General features: G+C 46.4%; 1 protein-coding gene across 1 annotated transcript in view; it reads right to left on the minus strand.

Moving 5' to 3' along the window:
- The window catches only part of dpysl5a (dihydropyrimidinase like 5a), a gene marked incomplete at both ends in the record, with an annotated part of 38,659 nt that extends 25,034 nt beyond the window's left edge, over positions 1-13,625 (minus strand). Inside the window, one exon of the mRNA XM_084310005.1 lies at positions 13,365-13,625. Within this exon, the coding sequence (XP_084166131.1) occupies positions 13,365-13,625 (261 nt within the window). The remainder of the gene's footprint in view (positions 1-13,364) is intronic.
- Positions 13,626-19,512: the final 5,887 nt, after the last annotated feature.

Below are 19,512 nucleotides of genomic sequence, written 5' to 3' on the forward strand. Positions count from 1 at the left end.
TGCCTGTTCGAGCCCAGCGCTCCACATTTGCTTTCAGTTTAGCTGGTCGTTCATACTAATACACATTGGCCGTATTAGGGGGGTGGGAAACTGATGGGTGTGGATCGGGCGTTGTGGACAGCGACTCCTACAGGTCGGTTGGTGCGCCTGCGCAGTAGAATCAGGAAGTGTCGGGGGCAGCGTGAGCCTCCCACGCGTTACTCCTCGCCACTGAGAGATCGAGCTGCGCAGGTGAAAAGATGCGACTGCTGTTACCTCAAGTACCGGACGGGACTTGTGCTATGTATGACTTAGTCCACATTGCAGCCGGCTTGTGGGAGGCAAGAAACAGCGTTCGTGACAGGGGAGGGTTGAATTGGATGATACGAAATTGGGATGGGAGAAAATATAGAAAATGGGAGAAAAAGTGGATAAAAAAAAAATTATATAATGGATAATATCCATATTGCCAATAATTCTTCATTCTTAACATAAAAACAACATAAAATAAATAAATATTATCAGTATCTATAATGTAGTACAAAAGAAAAAGAAAAAACAGCAGCTTAGAATCCAGAAGATTGACAATAGTCACCTCCCCTTTCCTCCTTTTGGTAATTTGCTATAAATTTTTTTTATTACTGCTTTCCTTCATATTCAAATCAAATACAATGTGATGATTCGGTGTTGGTGTGGACCCAATAGTAATCACAGGACGAGGGTAGAGAGACAGGCAGGACACAACGGGATGTAGTTGACAAAAGGCTTTACTTGTTCTTTCACAAGGCTTAAACTACAAATCACGAAAGAAAACCTCAGCAGGGCTGGGACAGAACATAATACGAAAACCCGATATACAGGGTACACACGTGGAGAGCAGGATAACAATGATATGACAAGATAACGAACCGACAGGGGAGTAACAGGAAAGGACAGAATATATAAGGAGACTAATTACTAACAAGACACACCTGGACAGACACACAATGACAAACAATGACACCAAATATATGACAGGGCTGACTACCAATACATACAAAATACAAAAGACAACACACTAGACCAGACCAGGGAACAGAGTGGGTAACAAAGACAACACCACGGAGAATACATTGAACATTAAGGACATATGGAGAATACACACATTAATTGCCACTAGCAGTGGCAGGAACGGGAGTAACGGAAAGAGTCCACTAGAGGATTGGGTTTATCTTATCGGGGGGGAACCCTTGCGAGCACAGAGGGGGAGAACATGCAAACTCCACACAGAAAGGCCTGGGAGATACCCCACCTGGGTACCTGGCATCGCGGAAACCTGGGCCCCAAGCGGGAATCGAACCCAGGACCTTCTAGCTGTGAGGCAACAGTGTTAACCACTACACCACCGTGCTGTGAGGAGACAGACAGTACTGTGTTAACCACTACACCACCGTGCCGATTACCCGACGACTGCGCTACCTCTCGAGCCGCCCAGAGGAGGAGGAAGCGCACACCCGGTTACCGTGACAACGAGAGCACTTAGCGACACCGAGAGCGAAGGCCCCATTATCTGGTTGACGTGTCGATCGGTTGCACTCGTAAATCCAACGGGCGTGTGATCAACGCGGACACAGGGCTGAGCAGGACAGTAAAAGGTCTCGCCGTTGTCTATATTTACGTTTATTTGCAGAGTGGGCGCTACGGGACGCTGCCCGCCGGCAATCAGGAAGCACTTAGTAGTTAAAACTACCAGTCTAGCCTAGTGAGCCGCACTTCATGCCGCTAACCACTGCGTCGCGCATAAAGAGGGATCCATAAGTGAACCCTTGACTACAGTACGTCTCGATGATCCCCGCACTCCAGAACACCGGAGCGACGGGGAGTGGGCTCTGTGTGTGGAGCGTCTGTCAGCTGACCCCTGGAGAGAGTAGAGTAGTGTGTCGTAAGAGAAGGGGGGGGGGGGGGGGGTCTGGAGGGCTATTGTCTCTCGGAGCACAATGGCGAGAGTGAAAAGAGGGGCTCTGCAACAGTCTTTGCAGCAGTCCCCGGTATCCATGGAAACAGAAACCGATCTGCATTCGCCCCCCCCCCCCCCCCCCCGTACTCAGGGCACGGCGACAAGGGAGTGGGGGGGGGGGGGGGGGGGGAGGGGGGGAGGGCCAAAGAGGAACGGAGAATAGTGCCCCTGTGTTGTTGACACAGTGTCCACACCGAATAATCAGCGCTTGGGTTTTGTCATCTGAATCGTAGCTGTGCTCTCTCTCTCTCTCAGCCTCTGTGCTTCCTCTCTCTCAGCGCTCTGTGCCTCTCTCTCGTGTCAGCCTCGTTGCCTGTGCTCTCTCTCTCTCAGCCTCTGTGCTCTCTCTCTCTCTCAGCCTCTGTGCTCTCTCTCTCTCAGCCTCTGTGCTCTCTCTCTCTCAGCCTCTGTGCTCTCTCTCTCTCTCAGCCTCTGTGCTCTCTCTCTCAGCCTCTGTGCTCTCTCTCTCTCTCTCAGCCTCTGTGCTCTCTCTCTCTCAGCCTCTGTGCTCTCTCTCTCTCAGCCTCTGTGCTCTCTCTCTCTCTCTCAGCCTCTGTGCTCTCTCTCTCTCAGCCTCTGTGCTCTCTCTCTCTCAGCCTCTGTGCTCTCTCTCTCTCAGCCTCTGTGCTCTCTCTCTCTCAGCCTCTGTGCTCTCTCTCTCTCTCAGCCTCTGTGCTCTCTCTCTCTCTCAGGCTATGGTTAGACTAGTGTATTCCTGGCGTTTTTTTATACGTTTTTGACGACGTTTCATGTCCTATCTACACAGAAATGCGTTTTTTTGGCGTTTTTTTGTGGATACGGCTGAAACGCAAAATTGTGTTTGCGTTTGGAGATACGCAAAAAAAAACGCTTCGACAACAGCGTGTAGTCAGCACGGAGCAGTTGTTGCGAAAACGCCCATGCGCAGTAGATACCATCTGCGTGCCCTTCCTGTGTACAGTGTGTGTGTTTTGGGACAGAGCTCCGTGTCCCAAATAGCTTCAGCTACCATGTGTTGTCAAGTTATTGTTATAAGGACCCCAGTCCAAGCTACAACAGTCTGCATTCCCTTAACAATTGTTTGTATTGAGCCGTATTGTATTGTACCCATATGCAATATGTTAAATAAAGTTTACATCCATTCATTCTGCTAGCATTACCGATTGCATGAGCAGCTGGCTAACGTGAGCTATCAGGATTCAGACCCTGTTAGCTCAGAGTTCCTCTTTCAACTTAAGAAGCATTAAACAAAATGGCCCAGTCATCTATTCACCTTTGTTTAATACACACAGCGTTGTCTCTAATGTTATCTAACTACTGATAGCTCGCGATATCATCAGTTTTGATGCTGGCTAAGTAGCGTGAGCTAACGTTAGCTTCTAGCCACAATGCTATATTGTTATAATGGCATACTCCATTGACGTTAGCATGCAGCTAACAATGCTACAATGCTACCGATCGTTTTTTAGCCTAAACTATCCGCTCTTGGTGGTCACTTGTGTTGATGTTAGTTTTGTTTCATCAACAAATGACAGGCAGAACACACAGTGAATGTATCCGTTTTGTTTATTGCACTTTTATTAGGCTTTGCTGAAAAATTATTGCTGCATTGAGTAAAGCAAGATGGTGGCGCGGCATAGGCGCCTGCCTTATTGACATTTTCTTTTGCTGGAGCTTCCACCAGGAAGTGTATTGGCACATTCGTTCTGATTGGTTGAAATTGCCTTCATGTTTGCCACCTACTGCCACCTACTGCTTTGGCAGTGTACTACATCAGTGTGCTTGGCTGACAAAAACGAAAAAAAAACGAAAGTGTGACTCGAGGCGCATGACGTCGCGGCGATACGCGGCGATACGTATAAGAAAACAATACGAAGATGATACGAAAGGTGTAACCTCAGCCTCAGCCTCTGTGCTCTCTCTCTCTCTCTCAGCCTCTGTGCTCTCTCTCTCTCTCAGCCTCTGTGCTCTCTCTCTCTCAGCCTCTGTGCTCTCTCTCTCTCTCAGCCTCTGTGCTCTCTCTCTCTCTCAGCCTCTGTGCTCTCTCTCTCTCAGCCTCTGTGCTCTCTCTCTCTCTCAGCCTCTGTGCTCTCTCTCTCTCTCAGCCTCTGTGCTCTCTCTCTCTCTCAGCCTCTGTGCTCTCTCTCTCTCAGCCTCTGTGCTCTCTCTCTCTCTCAGCCTCTGTGCTCTCTCTCTCTCTCTCAGCCTCTGTGCTCTCTCTCTCTCTCAGCCTCTGTGCTCTCTCTCTCTCTCAGCCTCTGTGCTCTCTCTCGTGCTCTCTCAGCCTCTGTGCTCTCTCTCTCTCTCAGCCTCTGTGCTCTCTCTCTCTCTCAGCCTCTGTGCTCTCTCTCTCTCTCAGCCTCTGTGCTCTCTCTCTCTCAGCCTCTGTGCTCGCTCTCTCTCTCAGCCTCTGTGCTCTCTCTCTCTCAGCCTCTGTGCTCTCTCTCTCTCTCAGCCTCTGTGCTCTCTCTCTCTCTCAGCCTCTGTGCTCTCTCTCTCTCAGCCTCTGTGCTCTCTCTCTCTCTCAGCCTCTGTGCTCTCTCTCTCTCTCAGCCTCTGTGCTCTCTCTCTCTCAGCCTCTGTGCTCTCTCTCTCTCTCAGCCTCTGTGCTCTCTCTCTCTCTCAGCCTCTGTGCTCTCTCTCTCTCAGCCTCTGTGCTCTCTCTCTCTCAGCCTCTGTGCTCTCTCTCTCTCAGCCTCTGTGCTCTCTCTCTCTCTCAGCCTCTGTGCTCTCTCTCTCTCAGCCTCTGTGCTCTCTCTCTCTCAGCCTCTGTGCTCTCTCTCTCTCTCTCAGCCTCTGTGCTCTCTCTCTCTCTCAGCCTCTGTGCTCTCTCTCTCTCAGCCTCTGTGCTCTCTCTCAGCCTCTGCTCTCTCTCTCTCTCAGCCTCTGTGCTCTCTCTCTCTCTCTCAGCCTCTGTGCTCTCTCTCTCTCAGCCTCTGTGCTCTCTCTCTCTCTCAGCCTCTGTGCTCTCTCTCTCTCTCAGCCTCTGTGCTCTCTCTCTCTCTCAGCCTCTGTGCTCTCTCTCTCTCAGCCTCTGTGCTCTCTCTCTCTCAGCCTCTGTGCTCTCTCTCTCTCTCAGCCTCTGTGCTCTCTCTCTCTCTCAGCCTCTGTGCTCTCTCTCTCTCTCTCAGCCTCTGTGCTCTCTCTCTCTCAGCCTCTGTGCTCTCTCTCTCTCTCAGCCTCTGTGCTCTCTCTCTCTCTCAGCCTCTGTGCTCTCTCTCTCTCTCAGCCTCTGTGCTCTCTCTCTCTCTCAGCCTCTGTGCTCTCTCTCTCTCTCAGCCTCTGTGCTCTCTCTCTCTCTCAGCCTCTGTGCTCTCTCTCTCTCAGCCTCTGTGCTCTCTCTCTCTCTCAGCCTCTGTGCTCTCTCTCTCTCTCAGCCTCTGTGCTCTCTCTCTCTCTCTCAGCCTCTGTGCTCTCTCTCTCTCTCAGCCTCTGTGCTCTCTCTCTCTCTCAGCCTCTGTGCTCTGTGCTCTCTCTCTCTCAGCCTCTGTGCTCTCTCTCTCTCTCAGCCTCTGTGCTCTCTCTCTCTCAGCCTCTGTGCTCTCTCTCTCTCAGCCTCTGTGCTCTCTCTCTCTCTCAGCCTCTGTGCTCTCTCTCTCTCTCAGCCTCTGTGCTCTCTCTCTCTCTCAGCCTCTGTGCTCTCTCTCTCTCAGCCTCTGTGCTCTCTCTCTCTCTCAGCCTCTGTGCTCTCTCTCTCTCTCAGCCTCTGTGCTCTCTCTCTCTCTCAGCCTCTGTGCTCTCTCTCTCTCAGCCTCTGTGCTCTCTCTCTCTCAGCCTCTGTGCTCTCTCTCTCTCAGCCTCTGTGCTCTCTCTCTCTCTCAGCCTCTGTGCTCTCTCTCTCTCAGCCTCTGTGCTCTCTCTCTCTCAGCCTCTGTGCTCTCTCTCTCTCAGCCTCTGTGCTCTCTCTCTCTCTCAGCCTCTGTGCTCTCTCTCTCTCAGCCTCTGTGCTCTCTCTCTCTCTCAGCCTCTGTGCTCTCTCTCTCTCTCAGCCTCTGTGCTCTCTCTCTCTCAGCCTCTGTGCTCTCTCTCTCTCAGCCTCTGGTGCTCTCTCTCTCTCTCAGCCTCTGTGCTCTCTCTCTCTCTCAGCCTCTGTGCTCTCTCTCTCTCTCAGCCTCTGTGCTCTCTCTCTCTCTCAGCCTCTGTGCTCTCTCTCTCTCAGCCTCTGTGCTCTCTCTCTCTCTCAGCCTCTGTGCTCTCTCTCTCTCTCAGCCTCTGTGCTCTCTCTCTCTCTCAGCCTCTGTGCTCTCTCTCTCTCAGCCTCTGTGCTCTCTCTCTCTCTCAGCCTCTGTGCTCTCTCTCTCTCTCAGCCTCTGTGCTCTCTCTCTCTCAGCCTCTGTGCTCTCTCGGTCTCTCTCTCAGCCTCTGTGCTCTCTCTCTCTCTCAGCCTCTGTGCTCTCTCTCTCTCTCAGCCTCTGTGCTCTCTCTCTCTCAGCCTCTGTGCTCTCTCTCTCTCGAGCCTTCTGTGCTCTCTCTCTCTCTCAGCCTCTGTGCTCTCTCTCTCTCTCAGAGCCTCTGTGCTCTCTCTCTCTTCTCAGCCTCTGTGGCTCTCTCTCTCTCTCAGCCTCTGTGCTCTCGTCTCTCTCTCAGCTCTGTGCTCTCTCTCAGCCTCTGTGCTTCTCTCTCTCTCAGACCTCTGCTGCTCTCTCTCTCTCTCAGCCTCTGTGCTCTCTCTCTCAGCCTCTGTGCTCTCTCACTCGGTGCTCCTCGTGCTCTCTCAGCCTCTGTGCCTTTGTCTCTCTTAAGAGGCTACAGAATGTTGAGTCATCATGGAGTCCTGAGGTGGAGCGGGGGGGGTAGCCCCTCGCCTGTCCCCCCCCCCCCCACGTCTGACTCCCCTCTGAGGTCTGCCACCTTGTGCTGGGGCCAGGGAAAGGTACTGTAGCGCTCGCAGACTGGGAAGAGTAACAGGAGACGACAAGAAAGAAAATCTCTATTGAAATCTTTGTCTACGGTAAAGATTTTTTACAAATCTTCATTGAATTCTGGGTACAGTACTTGTGTCAATTCAAGATTACAGTCTAAATATGTAAGTGATTGCAGTTGATGGTCCAAAATATCCACCATGTTATTCAACGACTCTTTCCTCTTAAAGGGGAACACACCACTTAAAGGGGAACACACCACTCAAATAAAACATTTGTAGGGCTGTACCGAATGTTTTTATTTTATTTTTTTTCTACATTTCGAAGCTTCTATTGGAGTATTCGAATGAAGCTTCGAATGTCTGTCATCATATTTTATGACATAATCATAAAAGAAATATATATATATTGTAGAGCCTTTACCTATAAGCCTACTGCGAGGGGCAAGTGGGCTGGCTTCAATGTCCAGAGTGCTCGTATCATTTTGGATATGCCAATCCATTTATTGACCATTATCCACCAAGTAATATAATACAAAAACTCTTTAACTAATAACACTGAACGCCGACCTATACGGCACATCAACACGAACACGGTCAAACACTGTTTGGCTATTCCCCTGGCACACCTGGGGCTCGCCACCCACTGATCAGTATAAATGGGTACCACCCCCTGCGGTGGTTGCCATGGTGACTGATAATGCCACACCTCTGCACCGTGAGTACAAATAAAACGAAATAAACAGAAAGGCATTTTTGGCTCCAACAATATATATGTGATTAATCTGATTAAATTATTTTTTATTTTTTTTATTAAATCAACTTTCTTTAATGAATATAACTCGGCAGTTTGGTCAACATAAATAATAAGGGCACGGTTGGTACGAAAGTGATGGTGACGTCTTGATGGAGCGCTGAGCGCCAAGCGGATGCAGACAGGCTAGATGATCATTTATGATAAATGTTTTATTAACATTTTTATGACGAGTCATATACTATAATAGTATAATACTATAATATTAGTGTAGCCTAGGGGGCGGCTATGTGGTGTAGTGGGCAAGGCGCTCGCCTCCAATGCAGGAGACGCTGGGTTCGAGCCCAGCTCTCGGCGTTGCTACCAGCTTGGCTGGTCGTTCCTACTAATACAATTGGCAGTGTTAGAGGGTGGGAAGCTGGTGGGTGGGGATCGGACGTTGTGGACAGCGACTCCTACAGGTCGGTTGGTGCGCCTGCGCAGTAGAATCAGGAAGCGACGGGGGCGGCGTGTCCCTCCCACGCGTTACTCCTCGCCACTGAGAGATCGCGCTGTGCAGGTGAAAAGATGCGACAGCTGCCTCCTCGAGTACCGGAGGGGACACGTGATGCAAGGCTTCGTCCACATTACCGCCGACCTGTGGGAGGTATGGTCTAACAGCGTTCGAGACAGGGGAGGGGAGAATTGGACGATACGAAATTGGGATGGGAGAAAAATAGAAAATGGGGAGAAAAAGTTGATCAAAAGAAAAATATTAGTGTAGCCTAATCTTTATCTGCAACTGTGAAGAAAAACCCCATTGGTTTAAACCAGACCTGGGCATTGTACGGCCCGCGGGCCGCATCCGGCCCGCGGGATGATTCTGACCGGCCCGCGAAAGATTACATGATAATAAAAAAAAATTAAAAAAAAATTAAAAAATTTTTTTTTTTTTAATATTTTTTTTTTTATTTTTTTTTACTTTTTTATTTTCATGTCAACGTTCACACGCACAATATACGCTTAGGAGACATGCTCAGAAGATGTTGGTTCTCTTTGGATCCACCTACATATGTGAACAGACATTCTCATTCATGATGTTTACCAAGTCCAGGTACAGATCCTCTCTCACTGATGAACATCTGGCAGCTGTGCTTCGCATCTCCACCTCAGACATGCAACCTGACTTTGATGGACTTGTTAAAGCTCAACAGAGACTAGATTTCTCACACTGAATGAAAAAAAAGAACTGAAGAACACTAAAATGTGGAAATATAACAAGTGAAATGGGACACTTGATATTTTTTTTTCTTAAATGTTTAATATAGGCATGTAAAGTAAAAAAGGCTACAAAACGGGGACACTTTTCTTTACACAGTTCAGTGACATGTCTTGTTTATTTTTGCTATAAGATGATGTGATGTCTTTAGAAAGCTAAGAAAATCCTTGTTTCAATAGAAACAATAGAAACTCGTTATTAATGTTTCACATTTAGTTTATCATTTTGGAAATAAATTCTATTTGAATAAATGATATTTTTGAAAGCTAACCTCACCTTTTAATTGCCAAATAATAGCATACACTCTTACCAGGGGTCAAAACAATGCCATTTACTGCTTTTTATATAGAAATAAAATGTATATTATGCATAATTGAGTTTGGAATTTTGGCCCGGCCCCCCAACATATTTTCAGTTGCTCATTCGGCCCCCCGGGAAAAATAATTGCCCACCCCTGGTTTAAACAGAATGAATAGACACAAAACAGAAAATGTATTTTAATAAAAATTCGAATGTTGATTTAGAATTTGAATATCAACGTTATGAATGAAGCTTCGAAGCTTCGAACTATTCGGTACAGCCCTAAAGATTTGAATGTGTTATTTCACTCTGAAAGGGGAACGCCACTCAAATGAGAAATTCGAATCTGTTATTTCCATGACCTGAGACAGTTCAATCAATATCTCAGAACATGAGCTACTCAAGATTCAAGATTCAAGATTCAAGAGGTTTATTTATCACATACATACCAGGGCATACAGTGAAATGCAGTTGGCCATGCCCGCTACGATTGTGCAAGAATACAATAGTAAATAGTCAATAAAATAAGTAGAATAGACACGATAAAATAGACATGTTAATAAATCCTGAGATAATTGCAATACACTGTTGAGCTACGACTTAAAGGCACTGGGTCCTATGTACACTACTATACAATATACAGTTTTACTCTATGTCCCTATGCTATACTTGCTGTTACTAACTATACAATGCAATGATCACAACAAGTTATTTTCTTAAAGTGTTATTTTTTCCCTTCCTTTAAAGTGACCTTTTCTTGTGTGTTTAAAGTGACCTATGGTGCGTTTGTGTGTTTGTGTGTGCAGAATGTGTGTTGTGTGTGTGTGTGTGTGTGTGTGTGTGTGTGTGTGTGTGTGTGTGTGTGTGTGTGTGTGTGTGTGTGTGTGTGTGTGTGTGTGTGTGTGTGTGTGTGTGTGTGTGTGTGTGTGTGTGTGTGTATGTGTGTGTGTGCTGTCTCTTTGCAGCCCAAAGCCAGAAACCAGAGAAGTAAGAATCAAACTTGTGATGCCATCAAGTATAGAGCCTGGAGCTGCTCCATTGACAAGGAAAAACTATATATATTAAAAAGAAATATATTTTTTTTTATATCCAAATTAATATAAAACAGAACAAAAAACAGAACTGAAACAGAAAATGTACATATGGACTCAGAACATTCCACTGGGTTCCTCTCAGTGTCATCTATAGCTTATTATTTCCCAATACAAATCAATCAATCAATCAATAATCAATCAATCAATCAATACATTGTCTATGGAGCAGCTTCAGACGTCATACTTGACTTCAGGTTTGAGTTTTAGCGCTCTATAGTTTTTGGATTTGGGAGAGAGAGTTGTTTGTTTTCGCATGTATTTCTGTAGCGTCTTAGACCAGAGGAATAACATGTATGGATTCTGAAATTGGGCAGTTTGATCCCAGCTCCCCTCAGAAGCGTCGAAGCTTGAAGAGCAGGTTGGCACCTTGCATGGCTGCCTCTGGTGTTGGTGAGTGAGTGAGTGAGTGAGTGAGTGAGTGAGTGAGTGAGTGAGTGAGTGAGTGAGTGAGTGAGCGAGCGAGTGAGCGAGTGAGTGAGTGAGTGAGTGAGTGAGTGAGTGAGTGAGTGAGCGAGCGAGTGAGTGAGTGAGTGAGTGAGTGAGTGAGTGAGTGAGTGAGTGAATGGGTGAGTGAGTGAGTGAGTGAGTGAGTGAGTGAGTGAGCGAGTGAGTGAGTGAGTGAGTGAGTGAGTGAGTGAGTGAGTGAGTGAGTGAGTGAGTGAGTGAGTGAGTGAGTGAGTGAGTGAGTGAGTGAGTGAGTGAGTGAATGGGTGAGTGAGTGAGTGAGTGAGTGAGTGAGTGAGTGAGTGAGTGAGTGAGTGAGTGAGTGAGTGAGTGAGTGAGTGAGTGAATGAGTGAGTGAGTGAGTGAGTGAGTGAGTGAGTGAGTGAGTGAGTGAGTGAGTGAATGGGTGAGTGAGTGAGTGAGTGAGTGAGTGAGTGAGTGAGTGAGTGAGTGAGTGAGTGTGTGAGTGAGTGAGTGAGTGAGTGAGTGAGTGAATGGGTGAATATGAGGCTTAAGTTGTAAAGCGTTTTGGATAAAAGTGTTATATAAAGGCAGTCCATTTACCATTTACATTGAAATGTTGGATTTAGAGAACGCTAAAGAGGGAGGTTTATCATATTGGTTTCTCATGTTTATCACTTGGAAATGACACTGAGCTGTGTTGGGATCAGATCTCAAACCCCGTCCTCTTTTTTTGATCCTCCAATCCCAACTGATTGACAATAAATAGGTCAATGTGGGGGTGAGCTTGGGAGAGCGTCTGTCAGTGTATAAGTGCATTTGTTGTCCTGTTTTTTGTTTTGTTATGTATTGTATTGTATGTTTTGTATCCTATGTTAAGGACCCCCTCGAAAACGAGATAGCATATCTCAAGGGGTTTATCCTTCCAATAAATTCCAATAAATTGAATGTATTCAGGAAGTGGATTTTCTTTCAAGTAAAAAAATATTCAATGCCGTCGTTTAGCATGAAAAGGTTGTACTATTTAAATCTATTGACAAGTACCGGTAGATGAGAATGGATGTTCTAAGTACACGCAATTTCTGTTTACATTTTCTATTGCTTGAATTGGAGGTGAATTGATCCCAAACCTGAAACCAAACTTACAATTGCCAAGTTAAGTAATGAGTAGCTTTCTTTTCATCCTTTCACAGAAAGTCCACCTCCAGCTTCGGCGGGCTGGGCAATATATATTGAATATCGTCTAACTGTGATATCATATTGTGGATCGTTTTTTAATAATGGGATACAAAATGTTGCTATTTAAATCAATGCTATAAAGCTAATAGAAAAGTCTGATTTCTCACAAAACTATTTCTGAAATGTTTGAGAATGACCAGGTGAAAATGACAGTTTAAATTGATTGTATCACACTTCCCAATATGATAAACAAATATTACCACACAGAAGCAATAGATAAACATTAATTATCATACAGGACCAATAGATAAGCATTCATTATCATACAGGACCAATATGATAAACATTCATTATCATACAGGACTAATAGATAAACATCCATTACAACGCAGGACCAATAGGATAAACATTCATTATCATACAGGACCAATATGATAAACATCCATTACAACGCAGGACCAATAGGATAAACATTCATTATCATACAGGACCAATATGATAAACATCCATTATCATACAGGACTAATAGATAAACACTGGATTATCTGACATATGATTTTCCGCACCTATAAGCAGCAATATATTGATATTGCAATAAAAGCTTCTGAATATCGTGCTATAGGGCTGCACGATTAATCGGAAAAAAATCTCGATCTCGATTCATAGACCTATGCGATCTCATTTCTAAATTATGACGAAGTCTTTTTTCTTTTTACTTAAATTTTTTTAATTTTTTAATTTTTTTTTTACTTAACTTACTTAAAATAAGTATCGTGTGAGAGAATCGTGATCTCAATTCTTGATTCACATTTTAGCAAGAATCGTGCAGCAGCCCTATCGTGCTACATAAGAAGTGCCTCTCTGTCGCCCCCTACCTTGGTGTCGCTGTAGTGGTCGTGCTACATGAGAAGTGCCTCTCTGTCGCCCCCTACCTTGGTGCAGCTGTAGTGGTCGTGCTACATGAGAAGTGCCTCTCCGTCGCCCCCTACCTTGGTGTCGCTGTAGTGGTCGTGCTACATGAGAAGTGCCTCTCTGTCGCCCCCTACCTTGGTGCAGCTGTAGTGGTCGTGCTACATAAGAAGTGCCTCTCTGTCGCCCCCTACCTTGGTGTCGCTGTAGTGGTCGTGCTACATAAGAAGTGCCTCTCTGTCACCCCCTACCTTGGTGCCGCTGTAGTGGTCGTGCTACATGAGAAGTGCCTCTCCGTCGCCCCCTACCTTGGTGCCGCTGTAGTGGTCGTGCTACATAAGAAGTGCCTCTCCGTCGCCCCCTACCTTGGTGCTGCTGTAGTGGTCGTGCTACATGAGAAGTGCCTCTCTGTCGCCCCCTACCTTGGTGTCGCTGTAGTGGTCGTGCTACATGAGAAGTGCCTCTCCGTCGCCCCCTACCTTGGTGCTGCTGTAGTGGTCGTGCTACATGAGAAGTGCCTCTCTGTCGCCCCCTACCTTGGTGCTGCTGTAGTGGTCGTGCTACATAAGAAGTGCCTCTCTGTCGCCCCCTACCTTGGTGCTGCTGTAGTGGTCGTGCTACATGAGAAGTGCCTCTCTGTCGCCCCCTACCTTGGTGCCGCTGTAGTAGTCGTCGGCGGTGTTGGCGTTCATGAAGGTCTGCTGCAGGTGGACGCTGGTGTCGATGCCCCCGGGGAGCACCAGCTTGCCCGAGGCGTCGATCACCTTGGCGCCGCCGGGGATCATCAGCTCCCTGCCCACCTGCTGGATGACGCCGTTCTCGATGTAGACGTCGGCCTCCTGGGTGCAGTCGTCGTTCACCACCTTGCCGCCCTTGATCAGGATCCGCACCGTGGCTGCGCTGGAGGACATGGCTGCAGCGCTGCGCGTCGGGGAGAGAGAGACGGAGAGAGAGAGATGAGAGGGAGAGACGCAGAGAGAGAGAGAGAGAGAGAGGGGAGAGAGAGAGAGAGGAGAGAGAGAGGAGAGAGAGAGAGAGAGACGCAGAGAGAGAGAGAGAGAGAGAGAGAGAGGAGAGAGAGAGAGAGGAGAGAGAGGAGAGAGAGGGAGAGAGAGAGAGAGACGCAGAGAGAGGAGAGAGAGAGAGAGAGACGCAGAGAGAGAGATGAGACCGCGGACACTAACTCTACTGACGGCATGCACACCAGAACAACAGCTGTATTTACTAGCGGTGGGGGGAGATATCGATACAGTATAATAAATAATAATAATAATGGATTGGATTTATATAGCGCTCTTCTCTGACTCATTCGAACCACCAACCCTTCGATCATTGGACGCCCCACTCTACCCCTGAGCCATAGCCGCTCCACAGTATAGTATCGCGATACTTTGCGTGGCGATACTGTATCGATACAAGGACGGCAAATTAAAAAAGAATATTTAAAAATAAATGTTGTATAAGGAAGTTGCATTGTTCATTTCAATACCTTAATAGTACAGTAGTCCACACACACACACATGTGTGCATTCAGTTAAGTAATGATAATAAAAATGATTGAAGTGAGATGAACAGACTGAAAACTTTATTTTATTAGATAAAACATGTTGACAAAGTTTTACTTTGCAGTTGAAAAAAGCTAATACATAGCAATATTAATATCGCAATACTCAGCATATCGCAATATATTTTGAATCGCAATACTATCGTATTGTAGGGGAGATGAAGCATTGAACAATGTGATCCTAGTTTGTTTGTTGTGTACCTTGTGTAAGACAGGGTCCTATAATCAAATGTGAAATCCTGCTTATTTGTCTGAAAAACCAAATATAATTTCCCTGTTTTCCCCATGGGCGCCGCCATTTTGTTGCTGACGTCACGGTGTTGGTTTGGTTTGGCTCCTGCTGGTTAGCTGCCTAGTAAACATGGAGTGTCAGTAAATGCAACGTTGCCTACCAAACAACGGGACCGCAGTGGTTCTTTTTGTGTTGCTCCTGGCTGTTCAAACTAATTTTACTGTGTGAAAGAGAGGAAAGTTGGTTCATTTCCACAAACGACCAGTGAAAAAAACAGTGTTGTTCAACCACCGTCGCGGGGCATTTAGCTACCTGGTTACCTAGCTCCAGTTCAACCACCGTCGCGGGGCATTTAGCTACCTGGCTACCTAGCTCCAGTTCAACCAGCGTCGCGGGGCATTTAGCTACCTGGCTACCTAGCTCCAGTTCAACCACCGTCGCGGGGCATTTAGCTACCTGGCTACCTAGCTCCAGTTCAACCACCGTCGCGGGGCATTTAGCTACCTGGCTACCTAGCTCCAGTTCAACCACCGTCGCGGGGCATTTAGCTACCTGGCTACCTAGCTCTAGTTCAACCACCATCGCGGGGCATTTAGCTACCTGGCTACCTAGCTCCAGTTCAACCACCGTTGCGGGGCATTTAGCTACCTGGCTACCTAGCTCCAGTTCAACCACCGTCACGGGGCATTTAGCTACCTGGCTACTTAGCTCCAGTTCAGCCACCGTCGCGGGGCATTTAGCTACCTGGCTACCTAGCCGCAGCCGGGATTCAAAGCCAACTAGCCGGCTAATTCAGCTCGCTAAATGCTGCATGTAGCTAGTTAGCTGAACTGGAGCTAGGTAGCCAGGTAGCTGAATGCCCCGCGACGGTGGTTGAACAACACTGTTTTTTTCACTGGTCGTTTGTGGAAATGAACCAACTTTCCTCTCTTTCACAAGGTAAAATTAGTTTGAACAGCCAGGAGCAATACAAAAAGAACCACCGCGGTCCCGTTGTCTGGTAGGCAACGTTGCATTTACTGACACTCCATGTTTACTAGGCAGCTACCCAGCAGGAGCCAGACCAAACCAACACCGTGACGTCACCAAACAAAATGGCGGCGCCCATGTTGATAAATGCTTCAAAAAAGGACATAACAAATCGTTTTTTCTTAGAAACTGCTTATTTTTATAACGTGATTTTTTCTGTGGCTTATCTAAATACTAATTTGATGCTATGACTATGTTTATATCGCTATGCTTCGTATCGTGATAGTATCGTATCGTGAGGCCTCTGGTGATTCCCACCCCTAGTGTTTACTCTTTCCCTTCCCAGCTCTTCCCAGAGACAGTCGCATTTCTCTCCTCTCCCCAGGCTCCTCAAGGCCGTTCCTACCGCCGCCTCTACTGCTCCATGGAGCCCGACGCTGCTATGCTCTGCTTCGTGCCGGTTGCTGGACTATACTCAAATCAACTCTAAATGGATCTAATCAGTGGATTGCATATTTTCTTCAAGAAGCAGAATAAGGCTAACCCTCTCTGCCTATTGGGACATCATAATTGGGCTACCAACTTGAAGACGTGGTCATTTTTGGATTATCGAAGCTTTTCCACTGCAATAAGAAGATTTTGGATCTGTTTACCGCGCACAGGACCTACCAAAATTAACTGATTAAGACACTTGGACAAATAATGCATTCAGTCATTTGGACGGAGTTGTTAAAACTCATTCCACTCAAATCAATAGAGTTATATTTCACTCTATTCAAATCAAATTTAAAGTGACGTGGCTGGGATAAATGTGCCAGTCAGTCAGCCAAAACAAATTCCTGGACCAAGGTCGAACCAGAGAGCTGTGGAGTCGAAGGCCCTCTGGGAGATAAGAGTGGCGAGCGGTTTCCCCCACCCCCTATCCCTACCCAATCCCCCCTCCCGCGTGTATGCCCGGCGCCACTCCCACGTGATGGTGACGGCAGCCGACTAGTACGCATGCTGGAGGGGGGGCCCTAAGACTGTTTCATCACCAAAGTCCTATCCCCCAGTCCATGCCCCCTCCCTCTGGACAATCTTTTCCGCCCTCCCTCCCGCCACCTGGCGCGACGACACTTTGTTTCAGACACTTTGTTGTTGTTGCAGCCGACTATCGCATATGGCGTCTCAGGCATTCTGTAGATGACATGTGTCAACAAATGTACATGTCTGTGTGAATTTATGTTGTGCCGTTGTTACTGTAAAAATGTAATGATTGTGATATGTTGTTATTAATGAGACGATGAGCTGTATGTGTGTGTCACTGGAATTTCCCCAAGGGGATTAATAAAGGAATATCTTATCTTATCTTATCATAAAGATAGGCATAGAGATTCGTACCTCATTGTGGATCAGCGCTGTGAGGCTAGCAGAGAGAAGACTAGCAGAGAGAAGACTAGCAGAGAGAAGACTAGCAGAGAGAAGACTAGCAGAGAGAAGACTAGCAGAGAGAAGACTAGCAGAGAGAAGACTAGCAGAGAGAAGACTAGCAGAGAGAAGACTAGCAGAGAGAAGACTAGCAGAGAGAAGACTAGCAGAGAGAAGACTAGCAGAGAGAAGACTAGCAGAGAGAAGACTAGCAGAGAGAAGACTAGCAGAGAGAAGACTAGCAGAGAGAAGACTAGCAGAGAGAAGACTAGCAGAGAGAAGACTAGCAGAGAGAAGACTAGCAGAGAGAAGACTAGCAGAGAGAAGACTAGCAGAGAGAAGACTAGCAGAGAGAGTGGAGAGTGATGTGATTCTGTGCTTCACATGAGCAGCCAGTCAGGCTGTGTGTGACATCAGCTGTTACACTGAGGAGGCCTGTCACTCTGTCACTCTGTCACTCTGTCACTCTGTCACTGTGTCACCCTGTCACTGTGTCACCCTGTCACTGTGTCACCCTGTCACTGTGTGTGCCACAGCCCGAGACCTCTCTCATCCTAACAGGCTCCGACCACATCACCCCCTCATCCTCCACCATCTCCACTGGCTCCCCATCATCTACAGGATTCAGTTCAAAATACTACTCATCACCTTCAAAGCCCTCAACAGCCTGGCCCCCTCCCGCCTCTCTGACCCCTGACCTCCACCACACGCCTACCGGCCGCCTCAGGTCCGCAGACACTAACCTCCTCCCACCCATCAGGACTATAAGCTCTGGACCTGGGGGGGCGACAGGGCCTTCGCTGTAGCTGCCCCCCCCCCACCCTCTGGAACGCCCTGCCCAACCATATCCGTCATGCAGACACTCTCATCGTTTAAAAAAGCCCTAAAAACCCACCTTTTTACCCTCTTTCAAGCCTTGAACTCCTTCCTCTCTCAACTTTTATATCATTTCTTTATTTTCATTTTCTCCCCTACTAAAACTGAATTGTTTATTTTGCTCTGTAACGTGTCTTTGAGCGTTCGGAAAAGCGCTCTACAAAATTGATGTATTATTATTATTTATTATTATTAGGCGACTCTGCTGCGACGACCTGGACTACAATACGCTCAGTGAGGGTCATCTGTTAGAACTATTAACATTCAAGGCTTTACGTCTGTATTAAGATATTAATACCCAATCATATTTTAGATTGGATCAGATTAGATTCACATGTAAATGTCATCGTACAGCACGAGTACAGTGCAATGAAAAGAGGTTTGGCATCTAGCCAGAGTGCAAATGTGAGAGTAAAGTGCAACAGCATTATACAATGTACAAGTGATTCAATTGGAGTATATAAATGAGTACTGACACTGAGTAATAAGGATAATCAGATGTATGTACAGTGTTATAGTATTATGTACAGTGATATACAGGTATAGAATAAACTATAGGCTAAGTCATACTGGCCAGTGGTGTACTAGTATGAGTAGGTAAGGGATATGTACATATAGAGATATAGTATCAACAGATACTGTATGTAAAAGGGATTATATGCAGACAGATGTGGATACATATACGGTAAATATGAATACATACATATATATACAGTATATACGTATAGCATTATTGTACATAGTTTGAGATGGGTAGTTATGATTACAGTGTAAAACAGTGAAAGCAGTAGGCAGGTATAACTGAGTATAGACAACAGAGTTCAGAGTTCATACAGTATGGAAAACAGAGCTATAGGCAGTTTGCTTCTGTATGTGATTGATATAACATGTTAAGCCTACAAAATGAGCTCTAATAGCTTATAGTATACGCCATTTTAAAATCACATAAAATCACAACATTTGAATAAGTGTCCATAAGTGTTAGAACACCTGCCAGTTAGGGTACCGTCACTGTGTACACTGTTTACAAATACTCCTACTCACGGTATATATTCAGATTCTAATTATTTATTGCCTATATTCATTGTAACGTATAATATAACTGATAGGACATACACACCCTCATCTGCACCTGTTTACACTGTATATCCTTTTTCCATATTTTTATATTCAGAGTTAATTATATTGTTTACACTGTTTATTTGTTCTCGTATTTTTATATTCAGATCTAATTGAATTGTCTTTCTATACTGCCCATATCTGTACCTCCCCTCCCCCCATCCCCCATGCTGCTAGATGCCCCAATTTCGCCAAGGGGATCAATAAAGGAATATCTTATCTTATCTTATCTTATCAAACGCTTCTATCTCCTGTTGTTGGGTTTCATCGCCGCTGTTATTGTTCAACAGCAGACATGATGTGCAGCGTTGACAAAAGGGTGACTTGGCAGGAAGATATGAAAACCCCTCCCTCTGGTCAATTAATGATGTGATGTCACCCCCCACCATCTCTCTCTCTCTCCCTCTCTCCCCTCTCCCTCTCCCTCTCTCTCTCTCTCTCTCTCCATCTCTCTTCACCCTCTCTCCCTCTCCCTCTCCCTCTCTCTCTCTCTCTCTCTCTCTCTCTCTCTCTCTCTCTCTCTCCATCTCTCTCCATCTCTCTTCACCCTCTCTCCCTCTCTCTCTCTCTCTCTCTCTCCTCTCTCTCTCTCTCTCTCTCTCTCTCTCTCTCTCTCTCCCTCTCTCTCTCT

Source organism: Notolepis coatsorum (genome assembly GCF_963971535.1).
Source record: "Notolepis coatsorum genome assembly, chromosome: 3".
Lineage (NCBI taxonomy): Eukaryota > Metazoa > Chordata > Actinopteri > Aulopiformes > Paralepididae > Notolepis > Notolepis coatsorum.